Consider the following 19,782-nt stretch of genomic DNA (forward strand, 5'->3'; position numbering starts at 1 on the left):
TCTTGTCGAGGAGCACAGGCTCTAGGTGCACAGGCTTCAGTAGTTGTGGCACACAGGCTTAGTTGCTCTGCGGCATGTGGGATCTTCCCAGGCCAGGGCTCAAACCCGTGTCCCCTGCATTGGCAGGAGGATTCTTAACCACTGCGCCACCAGGGAAGCCCAATGATGTGGTTTTAAAGGGTAATTATGTATAAGACTAAATAGGAAATGTAGGAAAATTAAATAATCAAACTTACAAAGTTAATTATATCAGTAACCAACCCTATTAACTTTTAAATAATATTTAAACACAAATGTTTCATCTAAAAGTCCTGCCAGGCACTTTCATTTTCTTTCCAGGAAGGATTTGAGGTGGCTTCTAAGAATACATAAAATAAGTAAAGTAGAGCAAGGTAAATCAAACCTTCAACTTTCTCATCAATAAAATAAGGATATTATTGGGAATTCCCTGGCAGTCCAATGGTTAGGACTCCACGCTTCCAGTGCACGGGGCACGGGTTCGATCCCTGGCTGGGGAACTAAGATCCTGCATCCCACATGGCTCGGCCAAAGGAAAAAAAATCAAATATTGATTGTCGCAGTCAAACAAGGCTCTTAAAAAAAATAAGGCTATTATTACCATTTTATAAAACTATTTGTTTTCTAAAAGATACGATGTGACCGAGAAGGGACTTAATAACTATAAGTTCCCCACCCCAATACCCTTCTTACCCTAGACTATGCTCAAATCGATTGTGTGAAGCTCCTGGAAAAACATAGTAACCGCCTCCCAACTGCTTAATATATCGCAGGCGCTGAAATTGAGGTGTGTCGATGATTCGGATGAGAAGAGGGTGAAATTCAATGTGACCATGGATAGGATCATTAATCACCTAGAAAATTATAAATTAATGTGAATAACAATACATAACACCATCTAAAATTTTTGTCCAGTCATTCCTATCTACAGTGCAAAGTCAAAGCTATTCATTTTTAAGTAAGAATAATACTAAGGGAAACGACAAGTTATGAATATCTTTACCTTATTTAGGTATCACTACCAGACAAAGCAAGTATATTGGACCTGATGGATTCTAATAATGGATTAATGGATTCTAATAACAGAAGGGTAAAGATTTCAATCTTTCTTTTATGTATATGATTTCATTAGCCTTTAGTAAGTTAGTCTGGTATTCAAGTTAAACATACTCATTTAACACACTCATTCAGATCACATACACTATTTTACCACAGGCACTGTGTCTAATTTTTTTGTAAATGTATCTACCCATAACTATAATCCTTCATAAAAAAAAACAAACCTCCTACCACGTAGTAAACAATCATAGGCAGGAAGTACTATAAAATTCTACAGCACTTAATGTCTCTAAGAAGTACTTACACTTAGTAAACATACATTTCATAATTATTCATTACTCTAAGCTTAAGCAGGGGCTTCAAATATGGGTGAAGATCTTTTTTTTTTTTGCGGTACGCGGGCCTCTCACTGTTGTGGCCTCTCCCGTTGCGGAGCACAGGCTCCAGACGTGCAGGCTCAGCGGCCATGGCTCACGGGCCCAGCCGCTCTGCGACATGTGGGATCTTCCCGGACCGGGTCACGAACCCGTGTCCCCTGCATCGGCAGACGGACTCTCAACCACTGCGCCACCAGGGAAGCCCTATGGGTGAAGATTTAATGCTCCTCTATGTTTCTTTAAATAAAGATAACATCTTTCTTAATTGTCCATAACTGTCTTTTAAAAAGAATGTTTCAGAATAAAAAAAGAAACATGATAAATGATCTAATCCATGATTTTCAAACTGCTTCAAATGGTTCCATGAAGTTCCTAAAAAATGTATGGAATTCTGGGAGGTGAAGGGCCTTGTCTGCCTCATTTACTGCCATATTCTCAGAACCCATCAAACAGCACAGTTCCTGGCACAGAGTAGGAACTCAGACACATTTTGAATGACTACTGTTGAAACATTATTGCAAAGTAATACATGTTAACAAGCTATTATAGTTACAGTGTACCAAGTATATCTTTAATAATACACCAAGAATGATGTCAAAGTATCTCAGGAATAGAAGGATGTTGTAATTCAACCCTGTGAATGTCCTTATCAGAGAAGAAAAAGTTGCACAATTTTTAAATATATGAAAATCATATACTGGTCTATTATTTCTCCCTTATACAAGATCAATGTAACCACGAAACAAATGAGAATCTATCTTTTAAATTAATTAATTAATTTATTTATTTTTGGCTGTGTTGGGTTTTAGTTGCTACACGTGGGCTTTCTCTAGTTGTGCCAAGTGTGAGCTACTCTTCGTTGCAGTACATGGGCTTCTCATTGCGGTGGCTTCTCTTGCTGTGAAGCATGGGCTCTAGGCACGTGGGCTTCAGTAGTTGTGGCACGCAGGCTCAGTAGTTGTGGCTCGTGGGCTCTGGAGTGCAGGCTCAGTAGTTGTGGTGCACAGGCTTAGTTGCTCCGCAGCATATGGGATCTTCCCAGACCAGGGCTTGAACCCGTGTTCCCTGTATTGGCAGGCAGATTCTTAACCACTGCGCCACCAGGAAAGTCCCAAGAATCTATTTTATTTTGAAAAATTATGAAAGAAAATTCCTATAATCTACTTTTAATCCATTTAAAGATCTAAAAGACTTCACTGTCAATTTTTCAATGGTTAATAACTGTTTTTAAAAGACCTCAATGAAAATTATTTTTAACTTAGTATCATAACACACACTCTCCTTTCAGGTCAAAATGCATCATGAACAGTTTCTCATGTTTTTACAAATCTTAATAATTATCACTGTAATGGCTCTATTTCATTGAGGAACCAACATTTTTAAACCACTCCCCTAACATTGGGCTTTGCGAAACTAGAAATTCTATTTAGTCAATTTCATATTCCCTTTGCAACCCTTAGTGTGTATATGTGATATTAAAATGTTTTGATCACTTTTTTAAATTAATTTTTATTGGGGTATAGTTGATTTACAACGTTGTGTTCGTTTCTGCTGTATAGCAAAGTGAATCAGTTATACATATATCCACTCTTTTTTAGATTCTATTCCCACATAGGTCATTACAGAGTACTGAGTAGAGCTCTGATCATTGTATATAATCTGTTATTTTTGTGCCTGCAGTATTTTTTTGAGGTATAGTTGACTTAAATATTATATTAGTTTCAGGTTACAACATAGTGATTCAAAATTTTTATAGAATATACTCCACTTACAGTTTTATAATATACTGGCTATATTCCCTGTGCCATACAGTATATCCTTGTAGCTTATTTTATACATAGTAGTTTGTACCTCTCAATCCCCTACTTCTATTTTGCCCCTCCCTCTTCCCTCTCCTAATTGCTAACCCCTCATTTGTTCTCTATTATTCTTGAGTTTTTTTCTGTTTTGCTATATTCATTTGTTTCATTTTTTAGATTCCACACATAAGTGATAACATACAGTATTTGTCTTTCTCTGACTTATTTCACTAGGAGTAATACCCTCCAAGTCCATCCATGTTGTTGCAAATAGCAAAATTTCACTCTTTCTTTATGGCTGAGTACTATTCCATTGCATATATATATCTTCTTTATCCATTCATCTGTTGATGGACACTTAGATTGCTTCCATATCTTGGCAATTGTAAATAATGCTGCTATGAATATTGCGATACATGTATCTTTTCAAATTAGCATTTGTGTTTTCTTCAGATATATGCCTAGGAGTGGAACTGCTAGATCATATGGTAGTTCTATTTCCAGTTTTTTGAGGAATCTCCATACTGTTTTACACAGTGGCTATACCAATTTCCATTCCTACCAAGGGTGTACAAGGGTTCCCTTTTCTCCACACCCTTACCAATATTTGTTATTTGTGGGCTTTTTGATGATAGCCATTATGACAGGTGTGAGATGATATCTCACTGTGGTTTTGATTTGCATTTTTCTGATAATTAGTGACGTTTAGCATCTTTTCATCTGCCTGTTGGCCATTATGTATGTCTTCTTTGGAAAAACGTCTATTCAGGTCTTCTGTCCATTTTCCTTCTACTAATTTTGGGTTCTGTTTGTTCTTCTTTATCTAGTTCCTTTAGATGTAAGGTTAGCTTATTTGAGATTTTTCTTTTTCCTGAGGTAGGTTTTTATTGCTATAAAGGTCCCTCTTAGAACTGCTTTTGCTGCATCCCTTAGATTTTGGATTGCTGTGTTTTCATTTTCACTTGTCTCCAAGTTTTTTTGATATTTTCCTTGATTTTTTTCAGTGATCCATTCGTTATTTAGTAGCATGTCTAGCCTCCACAGGTTTGTGTTTTTTGCAGTTTTTTTCTTGTAAGTTGATTTCTAGTCTCATAGCATTGTGGTCGGAAAAGACACTTGACATGATTTCAATTTTCTTAAGTTTACTGAGACTTGTTTTGTGGCCTAGAACGTGATCTATCCTGGAGAGTGTTTCATGTGCACTTGAAAAGAATGTGTATTCTGGGACCTCCCTGGAGGCCCAGTGGTTAAGACTCTGAGCTTCTACTGCAGGGGGTGCGGGTTCAATCCCTGGCCAGGGAAATAAGATCCCACATGACACACGGCATGGCCAAAAAAAAAAAAATGTGTATTCTGCTGCTTTTGGATGGAATATTCTCTATATATCTGTTACATTCATTTGGTATAATATGTCATTTAACGCCTGTGTTTCCTAATTGATTTTCTGTCTGGATGATCTGTCCATTGGTGTAAGTGGGGTGTTAAAGTTCCTTACTATTATTGTGTCAATTTCTCCCTTTATGTCTGTCAATATTTCCTTTATGTATTTAGGTGCTCCTATGTTGGGTGCATATATATTTACAGTTGTTATATAACTTCTTCTTGGAGTGATCCCTTGGTCATTATGTAGTGTCCTTCTTTGTCTCTTGTAACAGTCTTTGTTTTAAAGTTTATTTTGTCTAAGTTTTTGTTACCCCGGCTTTCTTTTGCTTTTGCTTTTTTAATATTTATTTGGCTGCACTGGGTCTTAGTTGCGGCACACGGGATCTTCGTCATGGCACGCAGGATCTTTAGTTGCGGCATGCAGGATCTTTTAGTTGTTACATGCATACCCCGGCTTTCTTTCGATTTCTATTTGCATGGAATATCTTTTTCCATTCTCTCACTTTATCTGTTTCTTTAGGTCTGAAGTGAGTCTCTTGTAGACAGTCTATATAAGGGTCTTGTTTTTGTACCCATTCATCCACTCCATGTCTTTTGATTGGAGCATTTGGCCCATTTACATTTAAAGTAATTATTGATAGGTATGTACTTATTGCCATTTTGTTAACTGTTTGGGGGTTGTTTTTGTAGTTCTTTTTTGTTCCTTTCTTCTTCCTTTGTTCTCCTCCCTTGTGATTTGATAACTATCTTTAGCGTTATGTTTGCATTCCTTTCTCTTTTTTGTGTATGTATCTGTTATAGGTTTTTAGTTTGTGCTTACCAGGTTTATATATAGCAATCTATATATATAAATGATTATTTTAAGTTGCTGATCTCTTAATCTCAAATGCCTTTTAACAACCTTACATTTTTACTCCCCTCCTGCCATGAGTCCTGTTTTTAGTGTCATATTTTACATCTTTTTGTTTTGTGTATCCCTTAACTACTTACTGCAGATACAGATGATTTTACTTTTGCCTTTTAACCTTCCTCCTAGTTTTGTAGGTGGTTGATTGAATACCTTCACTGTATATTTGCCTTTACTAATGAGCTTTTTACTTTCATAATTTTCATGTTTCTAGTTGTGGCCTTTTCTTTTTTGCTTAGAGAAGTGCCTTTAGCATTTCTTGTAAAGCTGGCTGTGGTGATGAACTTATTTAGGTTTTGCTTATCTATAAAACTTGATTTCTCTATCAAATCTTACTGAGAACCTTGCCAGGTAGGTTCTTGGTTCTTGATATTCTACCACTCTCTTCTGGCCTGCAGTTTCTGCTAATAAGTCAGCTAATAGTCGACGGGAGTTCCTGCATACATAACTTGTTGCTTGTGCCTTGCTGCTTTTAATATTCTCTCTTAGTCTACTGTTGATTCCTTCTAGTGTATTTTTCATTTCGGTTATGGTATTCCTCATCCCTGCTTGGTTCTTCTCCATATTTTCTAACTCTTTCTTAAAAATTTCTAACATCTCGCTCTGTGAATCCATTCTTCTCCTGAGTTCTTTGATCTTATTTACTATCATTACCTTGAACTCTTTATCAGCTAGATTGTCTATCTCCACTTCACTTAGTTCTTTTGAGGTTTTATTTTGTTCAAATAAAATAAACATATTTTATTTAGTTTGGAACATATTCCTCTATTGTCTTGTTTAGTTTGGAACATATTCCTCTATTGTCTCATTTTGCCTAAATTGCTGTTTTTATTTCTATGTATCTGATATGTTGGTTATGTTTCCTGACCTTGAAGAAGTGGCCTTTTGTGGGAGACGTCCTATGTGTCCCAGCAGCACACTCCCCTCTGGTCACTAGGGTTATATGTTCTAGGGATGCCCCCAGTGTGAGCTGCATGGGTCCTTCTGTTGTGGTGGGCTGACTACTGTGGGTGGTCTGATAAGCATGGCTGGCACCCCAATTTGCTTGGTTGCCAGGCCCTACCTTGTGTGGAGGCTGCTAGCCACTGGTTGGCAGGGCCGGGTCACAAGGTGGCTGGCTGCAGAACCCCAGGGGATCCTGGAGCTAATGCTGGCTCACTGGTGGGCAGAGCCAGGTTCTGAGATGAGTGGCTGTGAGGCTGAGGTTCCTGAATCTGATGTTGGCCTGCTGGTGGGTGGGGCCAGTTCTTAACACTGCTGGTTGTGAGTTCCAGGGTGTCCCAAAGCTGGTGCTAGCCTGCTGGTGAGTGGGGATAAATTCCAGGGCGGCTGGCTGAGGAGTCCAAAGTACCTCAGAGCTGGTGTTGGCTTGCTAATGGGTGGGTCCAGGGGCTGGGGCGTCACAGGGCTGTTGTCAGCCTGCTGGTGGGCAGGCGCAGGGCCCAGGGTGGGTCCTAGGCTACTGCCAGCTCACTGGTGGGTGGAGCTGGTCCCGAGGTCTCTGGATGCAGGGCCCTGGGGGTCCCGAAGCTGACAGTCTGCTGATGGGTGGGCCTGGATCCCAGGGCTGCTGACGGAGGCACCCAAGGTGCCCCAGAGCTGGAGCTGGCCTACTGGTGGGCAGGGTTCGGAGGTAGGGCCCCAGGACTGCTGCTGGACTGCTGATGTGTTGGCTGGGTCCTGACAGGGCAGGCTGTGGGGCTGCAGTGGTCCTGGGGCCCGTGTCTGCCCTCTGGTGGGCAGGATCGGGGTCTAGGAGCTCCTGGGACTGGTGCCCACCCACTGGTGGGTAAAACTGGGTCCTGGGGCTAGTGCTGGCCCAATGGCGGGGGCACAGCTGGATTCTGGGGTCTCTGGCTGCAGGACCCAGGGGTCCCAGAGCTGGTGTCAGACCACTGGGGGGGTGGGGCTGGTTCCTGACACAGCTGGCTGTAGGATCAGGGCTGTCCTGAAGCTTGTGTCAGCCCACTGGTGAGCGGGGCCAGATCCTTGGGTGCCTGGCTAAGGTGCCCAGGGTGTCTCAGAGCTGGTGTCTCCCAGTGTTATTTAATATAATCTACTCCTTCTATAGTCACATGGTCCACTTACTTATCACTTTTAAAGGTATATGATATTCTGTTGTGTTACTAGCCAAGCAGGATGAAACAATTCTATTGCCTTCTGTATATGCCAACCACTGAGGATGAGGGATGAATAATTACCATTCCTGCCCCCAGGAAAAATAATAGAATCTATTTGTAGAGTAGTGGGGAAAGAGAATGGGGAAAAAGAAACAAAAGAAGGAGTGGTCAGTTCTACCCTGAAGAAAGGGGAACAGGAACCCTCAGAAGAAGATTCAGAGGTGGTGATTCTATAATTTCACACATATTAGGTAGACATTTCACTGTTTTAAAATTCTGTTTTAAAAAGATCAGGGACTTTCCTGGTCATCCAGTGGTTAGGACTCTGCGCTTCCACTGTGGGGAGGGCACGGGTTAGATCCCTGATCAGGGAACTAGGATCCCCAAAGCCACACAGCATGGCCAAAAAAAAAAAAAAAAAATCACCAATACATTTGACAAATTAGTGCCTACTATGTCAAACACTGCACTTCATCCTCACTATTATGCAATTCCTGGTTTCAGAGGCCAATTGAACTAAATTTAGCATGAAGAAAACTAAGCCAAGAATAAGAGGTTATAGTCTTGGGTTAGGCAATGGTTTCTTAGATATGACACCAAATGCATAAGAGACAAAAGCAAAAATAGATACACTGGACTATATCAAAATTTAAAATTTTTGTGCTCCAAAGAACACCATCAAGAAACTAAAAAGAGGGGACTTCCCTGGTGGGATGGTGGTTGAGAATCCGCCTGCCAATGCAGGGGACACGGGTTTGATCCCTGGTCTGGGAGGATCCCACATTCTGTGGAGCAACTAAGCCCGTGTGCCACAACTACTGAGCCTGTGCTCTAGAGCCTGTGCTCTGCAATGAAAAGCCCATGCACTACAATGAGGAGAAGCCCCTGCTCACCGAAACTAGAGAAAGCCTGCACACAGCAACGAAGACCCAATGCAGCCAAAAATAAATAAATAAATACATTTACAAAGAAGCAATACTGATTAAAAAAACAAAACTAAACTAAACTAAAAATATAGGGAATTCCCTGGTGGTCCAGGTCCAGTGGTCCAGTCCTAACTCTGCACTTCCACTGCTGGGAGCCCAGGTTCAATCCCTGGTCAGGGAACTAAGAGCCCGCAAGCCTCATGATGTGGTCTAAATAAATAAATAAAAAGACAGTAAAAAGATAATCCAGAGGATGGGAGAAAATATTTGCATATTATATATTTAATAAGGGAATTGTATCCTGAATATATAAAGAACTGTTACAATTTAAATTAGATTGTGGTGATGACGGAACAACCTTGTGAACTTTCTAAAAAACACTGATTTGTATATTTAAATTGAGTGAATAAAAGAATATATCTGTGTGTAACTGAGTCACTTTGCTGTACAGCAGAGATTGGCACAACATTGTAAATCAACTACACTTCAATAAAAAATAAAATAAAATAAAATAAAATGAATGAATTGCAAGGTATGTGAATTATATCTCACTAAAGCTGTTTTTATTTTTAAAAAAAAGGGTTAAAAAAGGTAACTAACACACCATTGTAAAGCAATTATACTCCAATAAAGATGTTAAAAAAAAAGGTAGCTGCCAAATTAGGGTAGGAATTAATTCTTTGTTCAACTGTACTGCTGATGAAGCTAAGGTCAAAAAAGGTATCAATTTCATTACTAGACAGTGACTCACCGACTCAAGTACTTAGTAGCTTTAAGATCTATTTTCAATGACTATAGTTTACATATGAGGTTAAACAATTTTGTTTTTAATGAAAAATAGAAAAAATAAATAAAAGGGGGCAAATGAAACTACTGACTGCCTTGAAAATTACTTCAAAAGGATTTTTTGTTGCAAACTGTGAAAATGTGACCTCAGAGATTATCTGAGAGGATCTCAACTAATGAAGAAAACTCATCTTATCTCTGCCCTGCCTGATGAGAACACCCATGCTCCTGCTATTGAGAAAGGACAAAAAAGAATGCAGGACAGCAACTGTCTCCCAATTGCAGGACAAAATATTTAGATATCACCTTTGGTAAGTGATTCTTCTATTTACTTCTTCGTAAAAATGACGTATTTTAATATTAGGTAACATTTTCAAAAAGGGCTGCGATTTGATCATTCCTCAAATAACAGATTTGCTCTAAGAACAACTACTTTGTCTGTAAAAGAAGATTCTTGTAGAATTGAACCAAACACACTTATTAAATATCTTCAAACACGATTTTCAATGAAAAATAAGCAGACTAACTTGTAACAGTAAAATTGAAATTCATGTGCTCATAGGATCTGAGACAACTCAATACATAAAACACCTCTGATGAAAAGTGCAAAAGATGACTGTGTAAAAGGGGAATGAGACCCCATCCCCTCTTCCAGGTCTGAAACTAAGTTTTCTTACCCTATAGATGTCAAAAGCATAAACAATGTGGTACATTTCCTGTCACCAACCAACCAAGAAACATTTCTTTAATTACGGTATTAGAACCATCCTGAAGAGCTTGTGAAAAATGCACATTCCTGGGTCTCTACTGTAAGTTCCCAGAATCAGAATTTCTGAGATGGGAGCGAGGCAGTTGACTGCTGGTTAAAATGATTCTTGGGACACTGAGTGTGAAAAACAGGGCTTTTGAAATGTCTGGAAGGGGATGGGGGATAAGAAATAAACAGTTATTGATAGATCAAATTTTAGGCATATATCTGTTCTTTGGTCTACTGTTTGACAAAAAATTTCACCAAAACTGATCAGTAATTTTAATTTAAAAGTTATTCTATGACTAAGGGGTAACTAGGGCTATATGTGTTGATATGGATAGTTCTCAAAAATATAACATTATATGAAAGCTTAGAAGGTTACTTCTAATAAAATGAAATTCCATTTATAAATGTTTAAAAAATATGTAAAACAATACTATACCCTGTTTATGGCTATACATACATATGTAGTAAAAATCTAAAACAACATTCAAGAAAATGATTAAACACTTGGGGAAAAAAGGATGGAAACAGAATTCAAGAGGGGTACAAACGAGGCCTTCTACTGTTTCTAATATTTTGTTCTAAAAATAATAGATCGGAAGCAAATTAGGCAAAATGTTAAGATTTGACAAGCTGGGCTATCTATGCTTTTCTGTGTGCTTAAGATATTTTAGTTTTTCTCGTGGCTATTTTAGAAAATGCAGAAAGTTTAGGAAAGTAAAAACCCATTACTCACAATCCCGTTACTGAAAAGAGATTTCTTTCCATTCTTTTAAAAATGAATTCTACATAATTGAGTTATATCACTTTATATTAAAAAAATAATAAACTCAGATTCCTCTTACCTTCATTGTATAAACATGAGTTTGATCCAGTTGTTGGATATTATTAAGCAGCTTTATTCTCTTCCCATAGGAACTAAAATTATAACAGGATAAGCAAATCTATCATTATTTGCTAAATAATAATCCCTGGAGTATATAATACTATATAATCAACTGTAGGTTGTTAGAATAGAAGTCAGATTAAAAGGAACAGTTAATAATTCAAACATAGTCCTATTAGAAACCCTCTCCCTTCCTTTGCTTCTAAGACATGAGACTCTTTTGCCCTCAATCCTCTTCTCTCTTGGTAAATTCAGACTTCAACACCTCTCATACCTATATCACTGAATGCTCAATTTACACTTCAAACTTATTTTAACCTAATTGAGGCCAACATCTACCCTCATGTTCCTAAATTTGCATGGCTCACGTAAGCGAAATCTCAAGATAGGTAAGTCCCTTTGAAGTAGAGCACAGTGATAATGAAAAAGGTTTTTGGAATCAGGCAGAACTGACTCACATCTGCACGTGGAATCTATATGATCTTGGAAAAGTTACTTAACTTTTTTTGGTACACTGACGTTCTCATCTATAGCACAGAGATAATACTATCTCCCTCACAGGGCTGGAGAGGGATTAAACAGTGTGTCCGGCACTGAGGATACAAAAGACTCAGTTCCTGCCCTCAAGAACTATAGGAGAATTTTAACTATGATTACAGATGTTATAGAAATTATTATTGATGTTAAATTCAATATTTATCCCATCAGCAGTGTTTTAAGTACAAGAATCTAGGAGTTTATTAGTATAACCAAGTGGTGAGTATGTGAACAAAGTTATCTAACTAAACTGGGCAAAGATGTTACATATAGGAAGACTACATTTGTTTGACAAACTGAGCCTTTGTCATATCAAAATAACTTTCAAAGTGAAATAATTATTGCTTACATCAACTAAGAAATAGTCACATCAAATGCAAATGTCTAGAATACAATGAAAGGAAACGCAGGACAATATAAGACTTCTTGGCAGGGGTGGCTGTCAGTCACGTGATCAGTCCATGAATGGATTTTTAAAACTCTTTATAGTGATGAGTTGCAAAGTTCCAAGTTTGACTTATGAGCATCAGGTATGAATTATGCATGAATCAAGTATATATGGTTTTAGCTTCATTTATACCTATTGTCCTCTATTAGTAATTACTCATAATGCTCCAGTCTTGAGAAAGAATTTAATAGGAATTAAACAACTCAAAATCCTATAATTCACTTTCTTGCTCCATTTACACTTACTAATTGGTCTAGGCATGTTAGCCTGGTACCTGGCTGAAGCAGGAGGCAAGGGGTTAGCCTTTATCAATCCTTTAGCTAATTAGACTGAAATGTAAATCTTTTGCTAAAAGTCCTAGATAGACTTGGAGCCAGAAGTACTACAATTGACCTCTATGTTGTCCCCCGAGACCCACAGTAACTACAGAATCTAAGAATGATTTTTTTGGAATGTACAGAAGCATCATTACAGCTGATAAACCATTAAAGCAGCACAGCTTGTGTTTTACTATTCCCCTACCCTCATCAGTTTGAAATAACAAGCATAGGGAAAGGCCAGGCTCCAAGAAGTACTTTAAGGCAGAGCTGTAACTGACACAGGTTAGGTATAGTTGCACAGTGGAGCATAACCAGGAATCACAGCACAAAATAATACCAAACCTAAACCAACCTCACAGCCCAGTCTTTTCCTCAACTGATACTCAGTATTCATCACTTAATTAGAACTCAAAAAGAAACTACTGTATTCATAAAGAAATCACATGGGGGGGTGGGCAAAATGGGCGAAGGGGCTTCAAGAGGTACAAACTTCCAGTTATAAAATAAATAAGTCATGGGAATGTAATGTACTCCATGATGACTGTAGTCAATAATGTTGTAGTGCATGTTTAAAGTTGCCAAGTGATGGTATACAATTTATGTTTTAAGCAGGGCAAGAAAATTTAAGCATAACATGTTCCCTGCTTGTACTGGGCCCTCCCTAATGTGCAATGTGCATTATACATTAACCAGACCTCCTCAAAGTTGGGAATGCCTGCTCAACTGTAAAAAACAATGCTTTTTTCCTTCTTCTGATGCCAACAATGTAACTCCTTAGAAGATTAATTTTTCCTTTCCTAATCCTGTAAGGGATCATGGTGACATACTGTGCCTATGTGCAGATCTGGACTATGTATCTTTGGTGAACTTTACATAAAATGTCAGTGTGTCACTTTGATGTACAATCTGTTTTCTCGAAAATGTATATGACTGTTCCTTTGACTTCTAACAGGCAGAAGAGTCCTCAGAGTTTTCTAAAAGACTGTCTCTTGGGTTATAATCCTCAGGTTGGCTTGAATAAAACTCTCTATTTCTCCTTTAGATCGAATATTGATTAATTTTTTGTTGACCCAAGAGAGTAAATCTTTTTTTTGTTGTTTTTTGTTTTGTTTTGTTTTTTTGCACAGCTTGCAGGATCTTAGTTTCCTGATCAGGGATCGAACCCTCACCCTTGGCAGTGAAAGCACAGACTCCTAACCACTGGACTGCCAGGGAATTCTGAAGAGAGTAAATCTTAAAAGTCCTCATCACAAGAAAAAAAATTTCTTTGTAATTTTGTATGGTGACAGAGGGTACTAGACTTATTGTGGTAATCACTTCGCAATATATACGAACATTGAATCATTACATTGTACACCTGAAACTAATATAATATTATATGTCAATTATACCTCAATAAAAATATTTAATTTTTTAAAAAAAATCACTGATTAAAGTATATTTAAAAAGCCACCCTAAACCTGGAGGTGTTTTTGTTTTGGCAAAGGCTATGGCAAAGTAAATACGTTAAACAAAGATTTGGGCCAGAATAGTTGGACTACAATAAGATTTTATTTCCATATTTCATCATTTCTGAAATCTACTGTTTCTTACAACTGATGTGTACATTTAATATGACAATATTTCTTATTTTTTTAGAAAAATCTTTTACCATCATCAATTAATCATGAAACTGAGGAAATACAGGAGTACTTGTCTAAACTGGATTCCCCCTAGAAAGCAGAGTGTAGGACAAGAGCATGCATACAGTTAATTTATTTTGGATGTGAATCCTGGGATATGGAGTGGAGGGCTAGAAAAGGTGAAACAGGAAACGAGGGGAAAATAATGCAAGGGTACATTAATAAGTTGGTTGCATTGGACCACTGTGAACAACTTCAACGGATCCCACTGAAATCCTCAAAGGCAGCTCTGTCCAGGAGAACTTTGTCATGATGGAAATATTCTATATCTGCCCTGTTCAGCAAGGTAGCCACCAGCCATAAGTGGCTACTGAGCACCCGAATTATGGATAGTATAACTGAGAAATTAAAATGTTCACTTCATTTAATTTTAATTAATTTTAACACATAGGTAGTGGCTGCTGCATAGGAAAACACAGCTCTAAGGGATACTGCAGAATCCACCTCAGAGTTAAGAGGTGGGCACAAAAAGACATGACGTATAGTGTTCCTTTTGGAATTTTTACTGTTTTGTTAACTCATGTGTCCCAAGTTCCTGGAAGAATGCCTAAAGCATAATGAGCCCTCCATAAATATTTGTTGAATAAATCAACAGCATTTGGGTCCACAAAGTATATGGTTCCCTTTAAAAGCAAAACTCTATTAGAAAAAATTCCATTCAGTTCAAACAATAAGCTACTATTATACATAAGAAATAGGTAGTAAGCGGGACTTTGGGGGGACAGAGGGGGCTGATACATAATTATGAAAGAGGCAAGATTAGGTTCCCAAGGATTCTGACCCAAAGGAGGCGCATTAAAAGTCAGTAAAATGTTCTAAAGTAATCTTTCCCTCAATCTACTTGCATTATCAATTACTAAACAACAGTGCATGAAGTAATTCAGTATAATCTTTTGTTCTGATTCTTTGGTTACTGTTTCCACAAACAACACTTAGCTAAGTGGAATTCCAGAAGAAAAGACCACATTTTACCACTGTTGCCAATTCCCTAATAGAAACAAAGTCTCTACTTTAAGGAAGGTTTAAATATTGATTGGATCTTCAACTGAGATATTTAAAGTGGACTTACACAAATCTAGACCCTAGAATCTCCAGTCATATATAGGGATCTCAACCTACATATATAATTTATGAAGGGCTTAACATGTGCTAATCACTCTACATACATTGTCTCATTATTATTATCCATTTCACAGGTGCAGAAAATGAAGGGTTAAATAAATTGTCCCAAATCATACATCTGAAAAGTGCCAAACTACTTTGGATAGTGTCTTTAAATCTAATACCAGGGAAGCATTCCAGCCTTAAGTAGCTCTAGAAAGACCTAGAAATATACTCAAGATAGGGTTGTAGCCTTGATTTTTCTTGCCAACATTTTTTTCCTATCAATTCTTCTACATTTTCTGGAGTGTATAATTCAATTATTCTGAACTTGAGAGTAAAAAGTTGGTCACTACAAACTTCATGAAGGCTTATTAGCAAAATTTTTAAAAACAGGAATCATTAGTAATATTTAACATAGGATTTGCACAGCAAAAACAAACAAAAACAACTCTTAGACAGCAGGTGTGGTATTCTGTTTTAAAACCTGTGCAGATTTAAAATGAGAACACTTAATATCAGCAATCTTGGGCTTTGTCTCTTCAGTGTGAATAAAAAGGTCTTAAGTATGCTTGGCTACAATGTGAATTTTTTCATTCTTACCTTATTCCAAGGTCTTCAAGAAGAGACTCATCAAGAAAGGGCAGTATTGAACCTGTGATTTTCTTCTCTATGGAAGAAAAAGGAGGAAAAAAATGAATGATTTCAATATTCACAGCACATGCTTTTGATTTCTTTCAATTTGGATCCACCAGGATTTACTCAGATCAACATTTTTTTGAGCACCCAGTACTGGCAACGAACTGTGCCAAGTACCACATTTTTGACTGCTACTTGGAAAGTCTTAATTTTATTTATTTTTAATTTCTTTTTCTAAATAAATTTATTTATTTTTGGCTGCATTGGGTCTTCGTTGCTGCGCACGGGCTTCCTCTAGTTGCGGTGAGTGCTGGCTACTCTTTGTTGTGGTGCAAGGGCTTCTCATTGGGGTGGCTTCTCTTGTTGTGGAGCACGGGCTCTAGGTGCGCGGGCTTCAGTAGTTGTGGCACGCGGGCTTCAGTAGTTGTGGCACGCGGGCTTCAGTAGTTGTGGCACGTGGGCTCAGTAGTTGTGGCTCGCAGGCTCTAGAGCACAGGCTCAGTAGTTGTGGCATATGGGCTTAGCTGCTCCGCGGCATGTGGTATCTTCCCGGACCAGGGCTCAAAGCTGTGTCCCCTGCATTGGCAGGAGGATTCTTAACTACTGCGCCCCAGGGAAGCCCGGAAAGTCTTAATTTTAATTTGATAACTATACCAAGAGGATTTTTTTGATAAACCAGGTAAAATTTTTAAAATTATTTGAGTAAATTATTTGTAAGGAAGTCCAGCTGCAAAACTGGCAGCTTCCTCCTGAAACAGGTGAGGTTTGGGGTGGGGCGGGGAAAGAAATGTCAGTCTATTGTTAGAATAGTCAGGTCAAAACCATAGCCTGAGGGATGCTCCACAAGTTGACTTAGTTCTGAAACCTCCAAAGAAAGCACACAATCTGTTTAGTAAGGCTTATATACATTAAATATATATATATGTATTTATTTATTTATTTTGGCTGTGTTGGGTCTTCGTTGCTGCACGTGGGCTTTCTCTAGTTGTGTTGAGCAGGGGCTACTCTTCGTAGTGGTGTGTGGGCTTCTCATTGCAGTGTCTTCCCTTGTTGCAGGGCACGGGCTGTAGGCACACGGGCTCAGTAGTTGTGGCTCGCAGGCTCTAGAGCGCAGGCTCCGTAGCTGTGGTTCACAGGCTTAGTTGCTCCAGGGATGTGGGGTCTTCCCGGACCAGGGCTCAAATCCGCGTCCCCTGCATTGGCAGGCGGGTTCTTAACCACTGTGCCACCAGGGAAGTCCCACATGGTTTATTTTTCTTTATCTTTCTATATAGTTAATTCCAGACCTTCCTGACCTCAGATTCCAGAACACTGGACTATTTTCAAACAAACAAAAGTCTTTCTAAAGGTAACAAGAGAAAATGAGGATGTAATTTTCCAGAAATAAAAAAACATTTAAATGAAAATGGCATTTTGGGGGGTGTTTTTCAAGCATAAAAAATATTCAATATAAAAAATCCAAACAATATAAAGTATAAAATATCAACTTACTCATATTCTCCTAGTAATCATTAATATTTTAGATAACAAAATTCAAGACATTTACCTTTGCAATTATGTAATTTTACACAAATGAAATTATGTTGTTTATAATCTATTTTTCCCAACTAATAGGTCATAAAGATCTTTCTTGTCAATTATTAACAATTATTAATGATGTAGTTTCATCATTTTTAATGGTTGTCTTTTATTCCACAATACAGATGTACCATAACACATTTAACCAATTTCTCCTGAACCTTATGCTCCTCACCACTAAAATGATATAACTGAACCTATGTCACAGAGTTATTGTAAAGATTTTATAAGATGAAACATGAAGTGCAGAGAATAGTACTTCACACAAAGTAAATGCTCCATAAATTGTTAATCATCAATATTACTTACTATTATTATCAATGGATATTTAGATCATTTCTACTTTTTTGCTATTTATAACTAGTGGTTAGAAGAATAATCTTGAATATATTTCTTTGGACAGTGTACAAATGTTTCTGTAAACTCCTACAAGTGAAATTTTCTGTAAGTAAAAAGGTATTCCCAAACTGTCCAGGGTTAAGCAAATTGATACTTCCATCAACTTTATTGGATTACCAATCTTTAAATATTTTTCTATCTAAATTTTAAAATCAGTGTTTTTAAAATTACTATTAAGACTGAATGTTTTTTTCTGTTTTTACTGGCTGCTTGTCAATTGTTCTTGTGTTTTGCTCATTTTCCTACTGGGGTGTTTTTTTCCTTGTTCTTAGTTGACTTTATAACTTTGGTTATGTTCTCCATTTTTTTTCTTTTCTCACTGGTTTGTTTATTCCCTTATTGTTGAGGGAAATCCAATGTATTTTGAAGAGAACACTTGTTAAGGTATAAGTGGCATGAATTCTGGAGTCCAAAGACCTAACTTTAAAATCCAGCTCTGCTTTTTTCTAGTTGTGTGGCCTTTGAAACTCAAACACATCATCTACTAAAAAATACACATTACAGTCTCTAAATTCCTGTGAAATTGTATTCCAAAATGAGGAAAGGTACCCAGCACCTGTGCTTAGTTTTGTCAAATAAAAACAAATTTGGACTTGCAAGCTGCTGTGTATAAAACAGATAAAAAACAAGGTCCTACTGTATAGCACAGGGAACTACATTCAACATCTTGTAATAATCTATAACAGAAAAGAATCTGAAAAAGACTACATATATATACATACACACACACACACACACACACACACATCACTTTTCTGTATACCAGAAACTAATACAACATTGTAAATTAGCTATACTTCAATTAAAAAAATCTGGACTTAGATAGGGACAGACTCTAATTAGGGAGAAAATTATTGCAATAGGGAGAATGTTCTGACCTCAGAAATCTGCAAGTGGCTCAAAATCAAAAAGGTTTTTTTTGGTTGGTTTGTTTGTTTTTTAATAGGATAAAGTAGGGGCAAGCAGAGATAAGCAGAATCTTTGGAGGGGAAGTGACCCCAGTCTGACAGGACATTGGCTGTGGTCAGCCAGTTCTTAGGAGAAGCTGATCAGGGAGCAGTAAGAAATTAGCAACTGTGAACACTTGGTCAGTTTTTACCAATTTAAAGCATGTAATGTCTTCTAGTATTAGACTGTGGTTCAAGAGAACAGATCATTCTGAAGACTGATGAATTAATCTACAGGACACCACTGAAATAGGCAGCCAACAATATAGCCAATCACATTTTGAAGACATAAAACTACTTCATCCCCACCTACTGCTACTCAAAAGAAAAATTCCACCCCAGAAGGGGAGGAAAACCAAGGTGGGGTGTGGGGGGTGTGTGTGAGGGGGAGCGGTGGTGCTAGGGAAAAAGAGAAGTGCAATTTCCTTCACCCATCAAGCTATCTTTAGGTCTTGAACACTTCTTTAGTTCCTCCCACCCAGCCTAAGCAAACAGGGCTCTACCCCGCAACTGCAAAAGTTTACTGCATTTGCAAATCACACCACTTTTCTATTGAACACTTCAGAGGGTAAAGCAGAGGTCAAACTTCATCCCCCTTACGGGAAGTTGAGTAGATTTCAAGTGGATGGATGCTTGAACTTAAGCCAGTAAAGTCGCTTAAAACTCACAACCTACAGGCCAAGTTGTGGGCACCTGGGAGTCCAGTGGTCATCCGAACCACCCCAGGGTTCAGATTTAGCGAGGGAAACTTTTGGAGAACAAAACATGATCTTTACTAAGCTCTGCAAGTACAGTCATCACGCATGTATTGAGTCCTACCCGGGTGCTACGGTAAGGCGATGCGGATTCAGAGATTAACAGAAAAGTTCTTTCCCGGTTAGACAAACCCCGAGTTGGGAGGGGAGCGGAGGAAACAAACTTTAAAGCACCCAAATGTACTCTCACGTGGCAAGTGTTCAGGGAGCTACATCAGCAGAGGGGGGTCTCCCAAGCCTGGTGAGCTTGAATGACAGCAACCTTCCCACCAAGGGTCTTCTAACTAAAAAAGGAACCTGAGTCCCGCCTGTCCGGCGCTGTGGTGCCAAGTTCCTGAAGAAGCCCACCAGAGTTAGACCA

General features: G+C 38.2%; 1 protein-coding gene across 3 annotated transcripts in view; it reads right to left on the bottom strand.

Annotated features, from left to right (window-relative positions):
- SAMHD1 (SAM and HD domain containing deoxynucleoside triphosphate triphosphohydrolase 1) overlaps window positions 1-19,782 on the bottom strand; it is a 63,052-nt gene that overhangs the window by 42,619 nt on the left and 651 nt on the right. For all 3 annotated transcript variants that reach the window (XM_022592473.3, XM_022592471.3, XM_022592472.3), the window contains exons 2-4: window positions 15,707-15,773; window positions 10,975-11,047; window positions 712-872 (exon numbers count right to left, since the gene is read on the bottom strand). In XM_022592473.3, the coding sequence (XP_022448181.1) occupies window positions 712-872; window positions 10,975-11,047; window positions 15,707-15,773 (301 nt within the window). The remainder of the gene's footprint in view (window positions 1-711; window positions 873-10,974; window positions 11,048-15,706; window positions 15,774-19,782) is intronic.

The sequence above is a fragment of the Delphinapterus leucas genome, chromosome 15 (genome assembly GCF_059928025.1).
Source record: "Delphinapterus leucas isolate spDelLeu-1000000601 "Yukka" chromosome 15, BTC_Dleu_Yukka2, whole genome shotgun sequence".
NCBI classification, from domain to species: domain Eukaryota; kingdom Metazoa; phylum Chordata; class Mammalia; order Artiodactyla; family Monodontidae; genus Delphinapterus; species Delphinapterus leucas.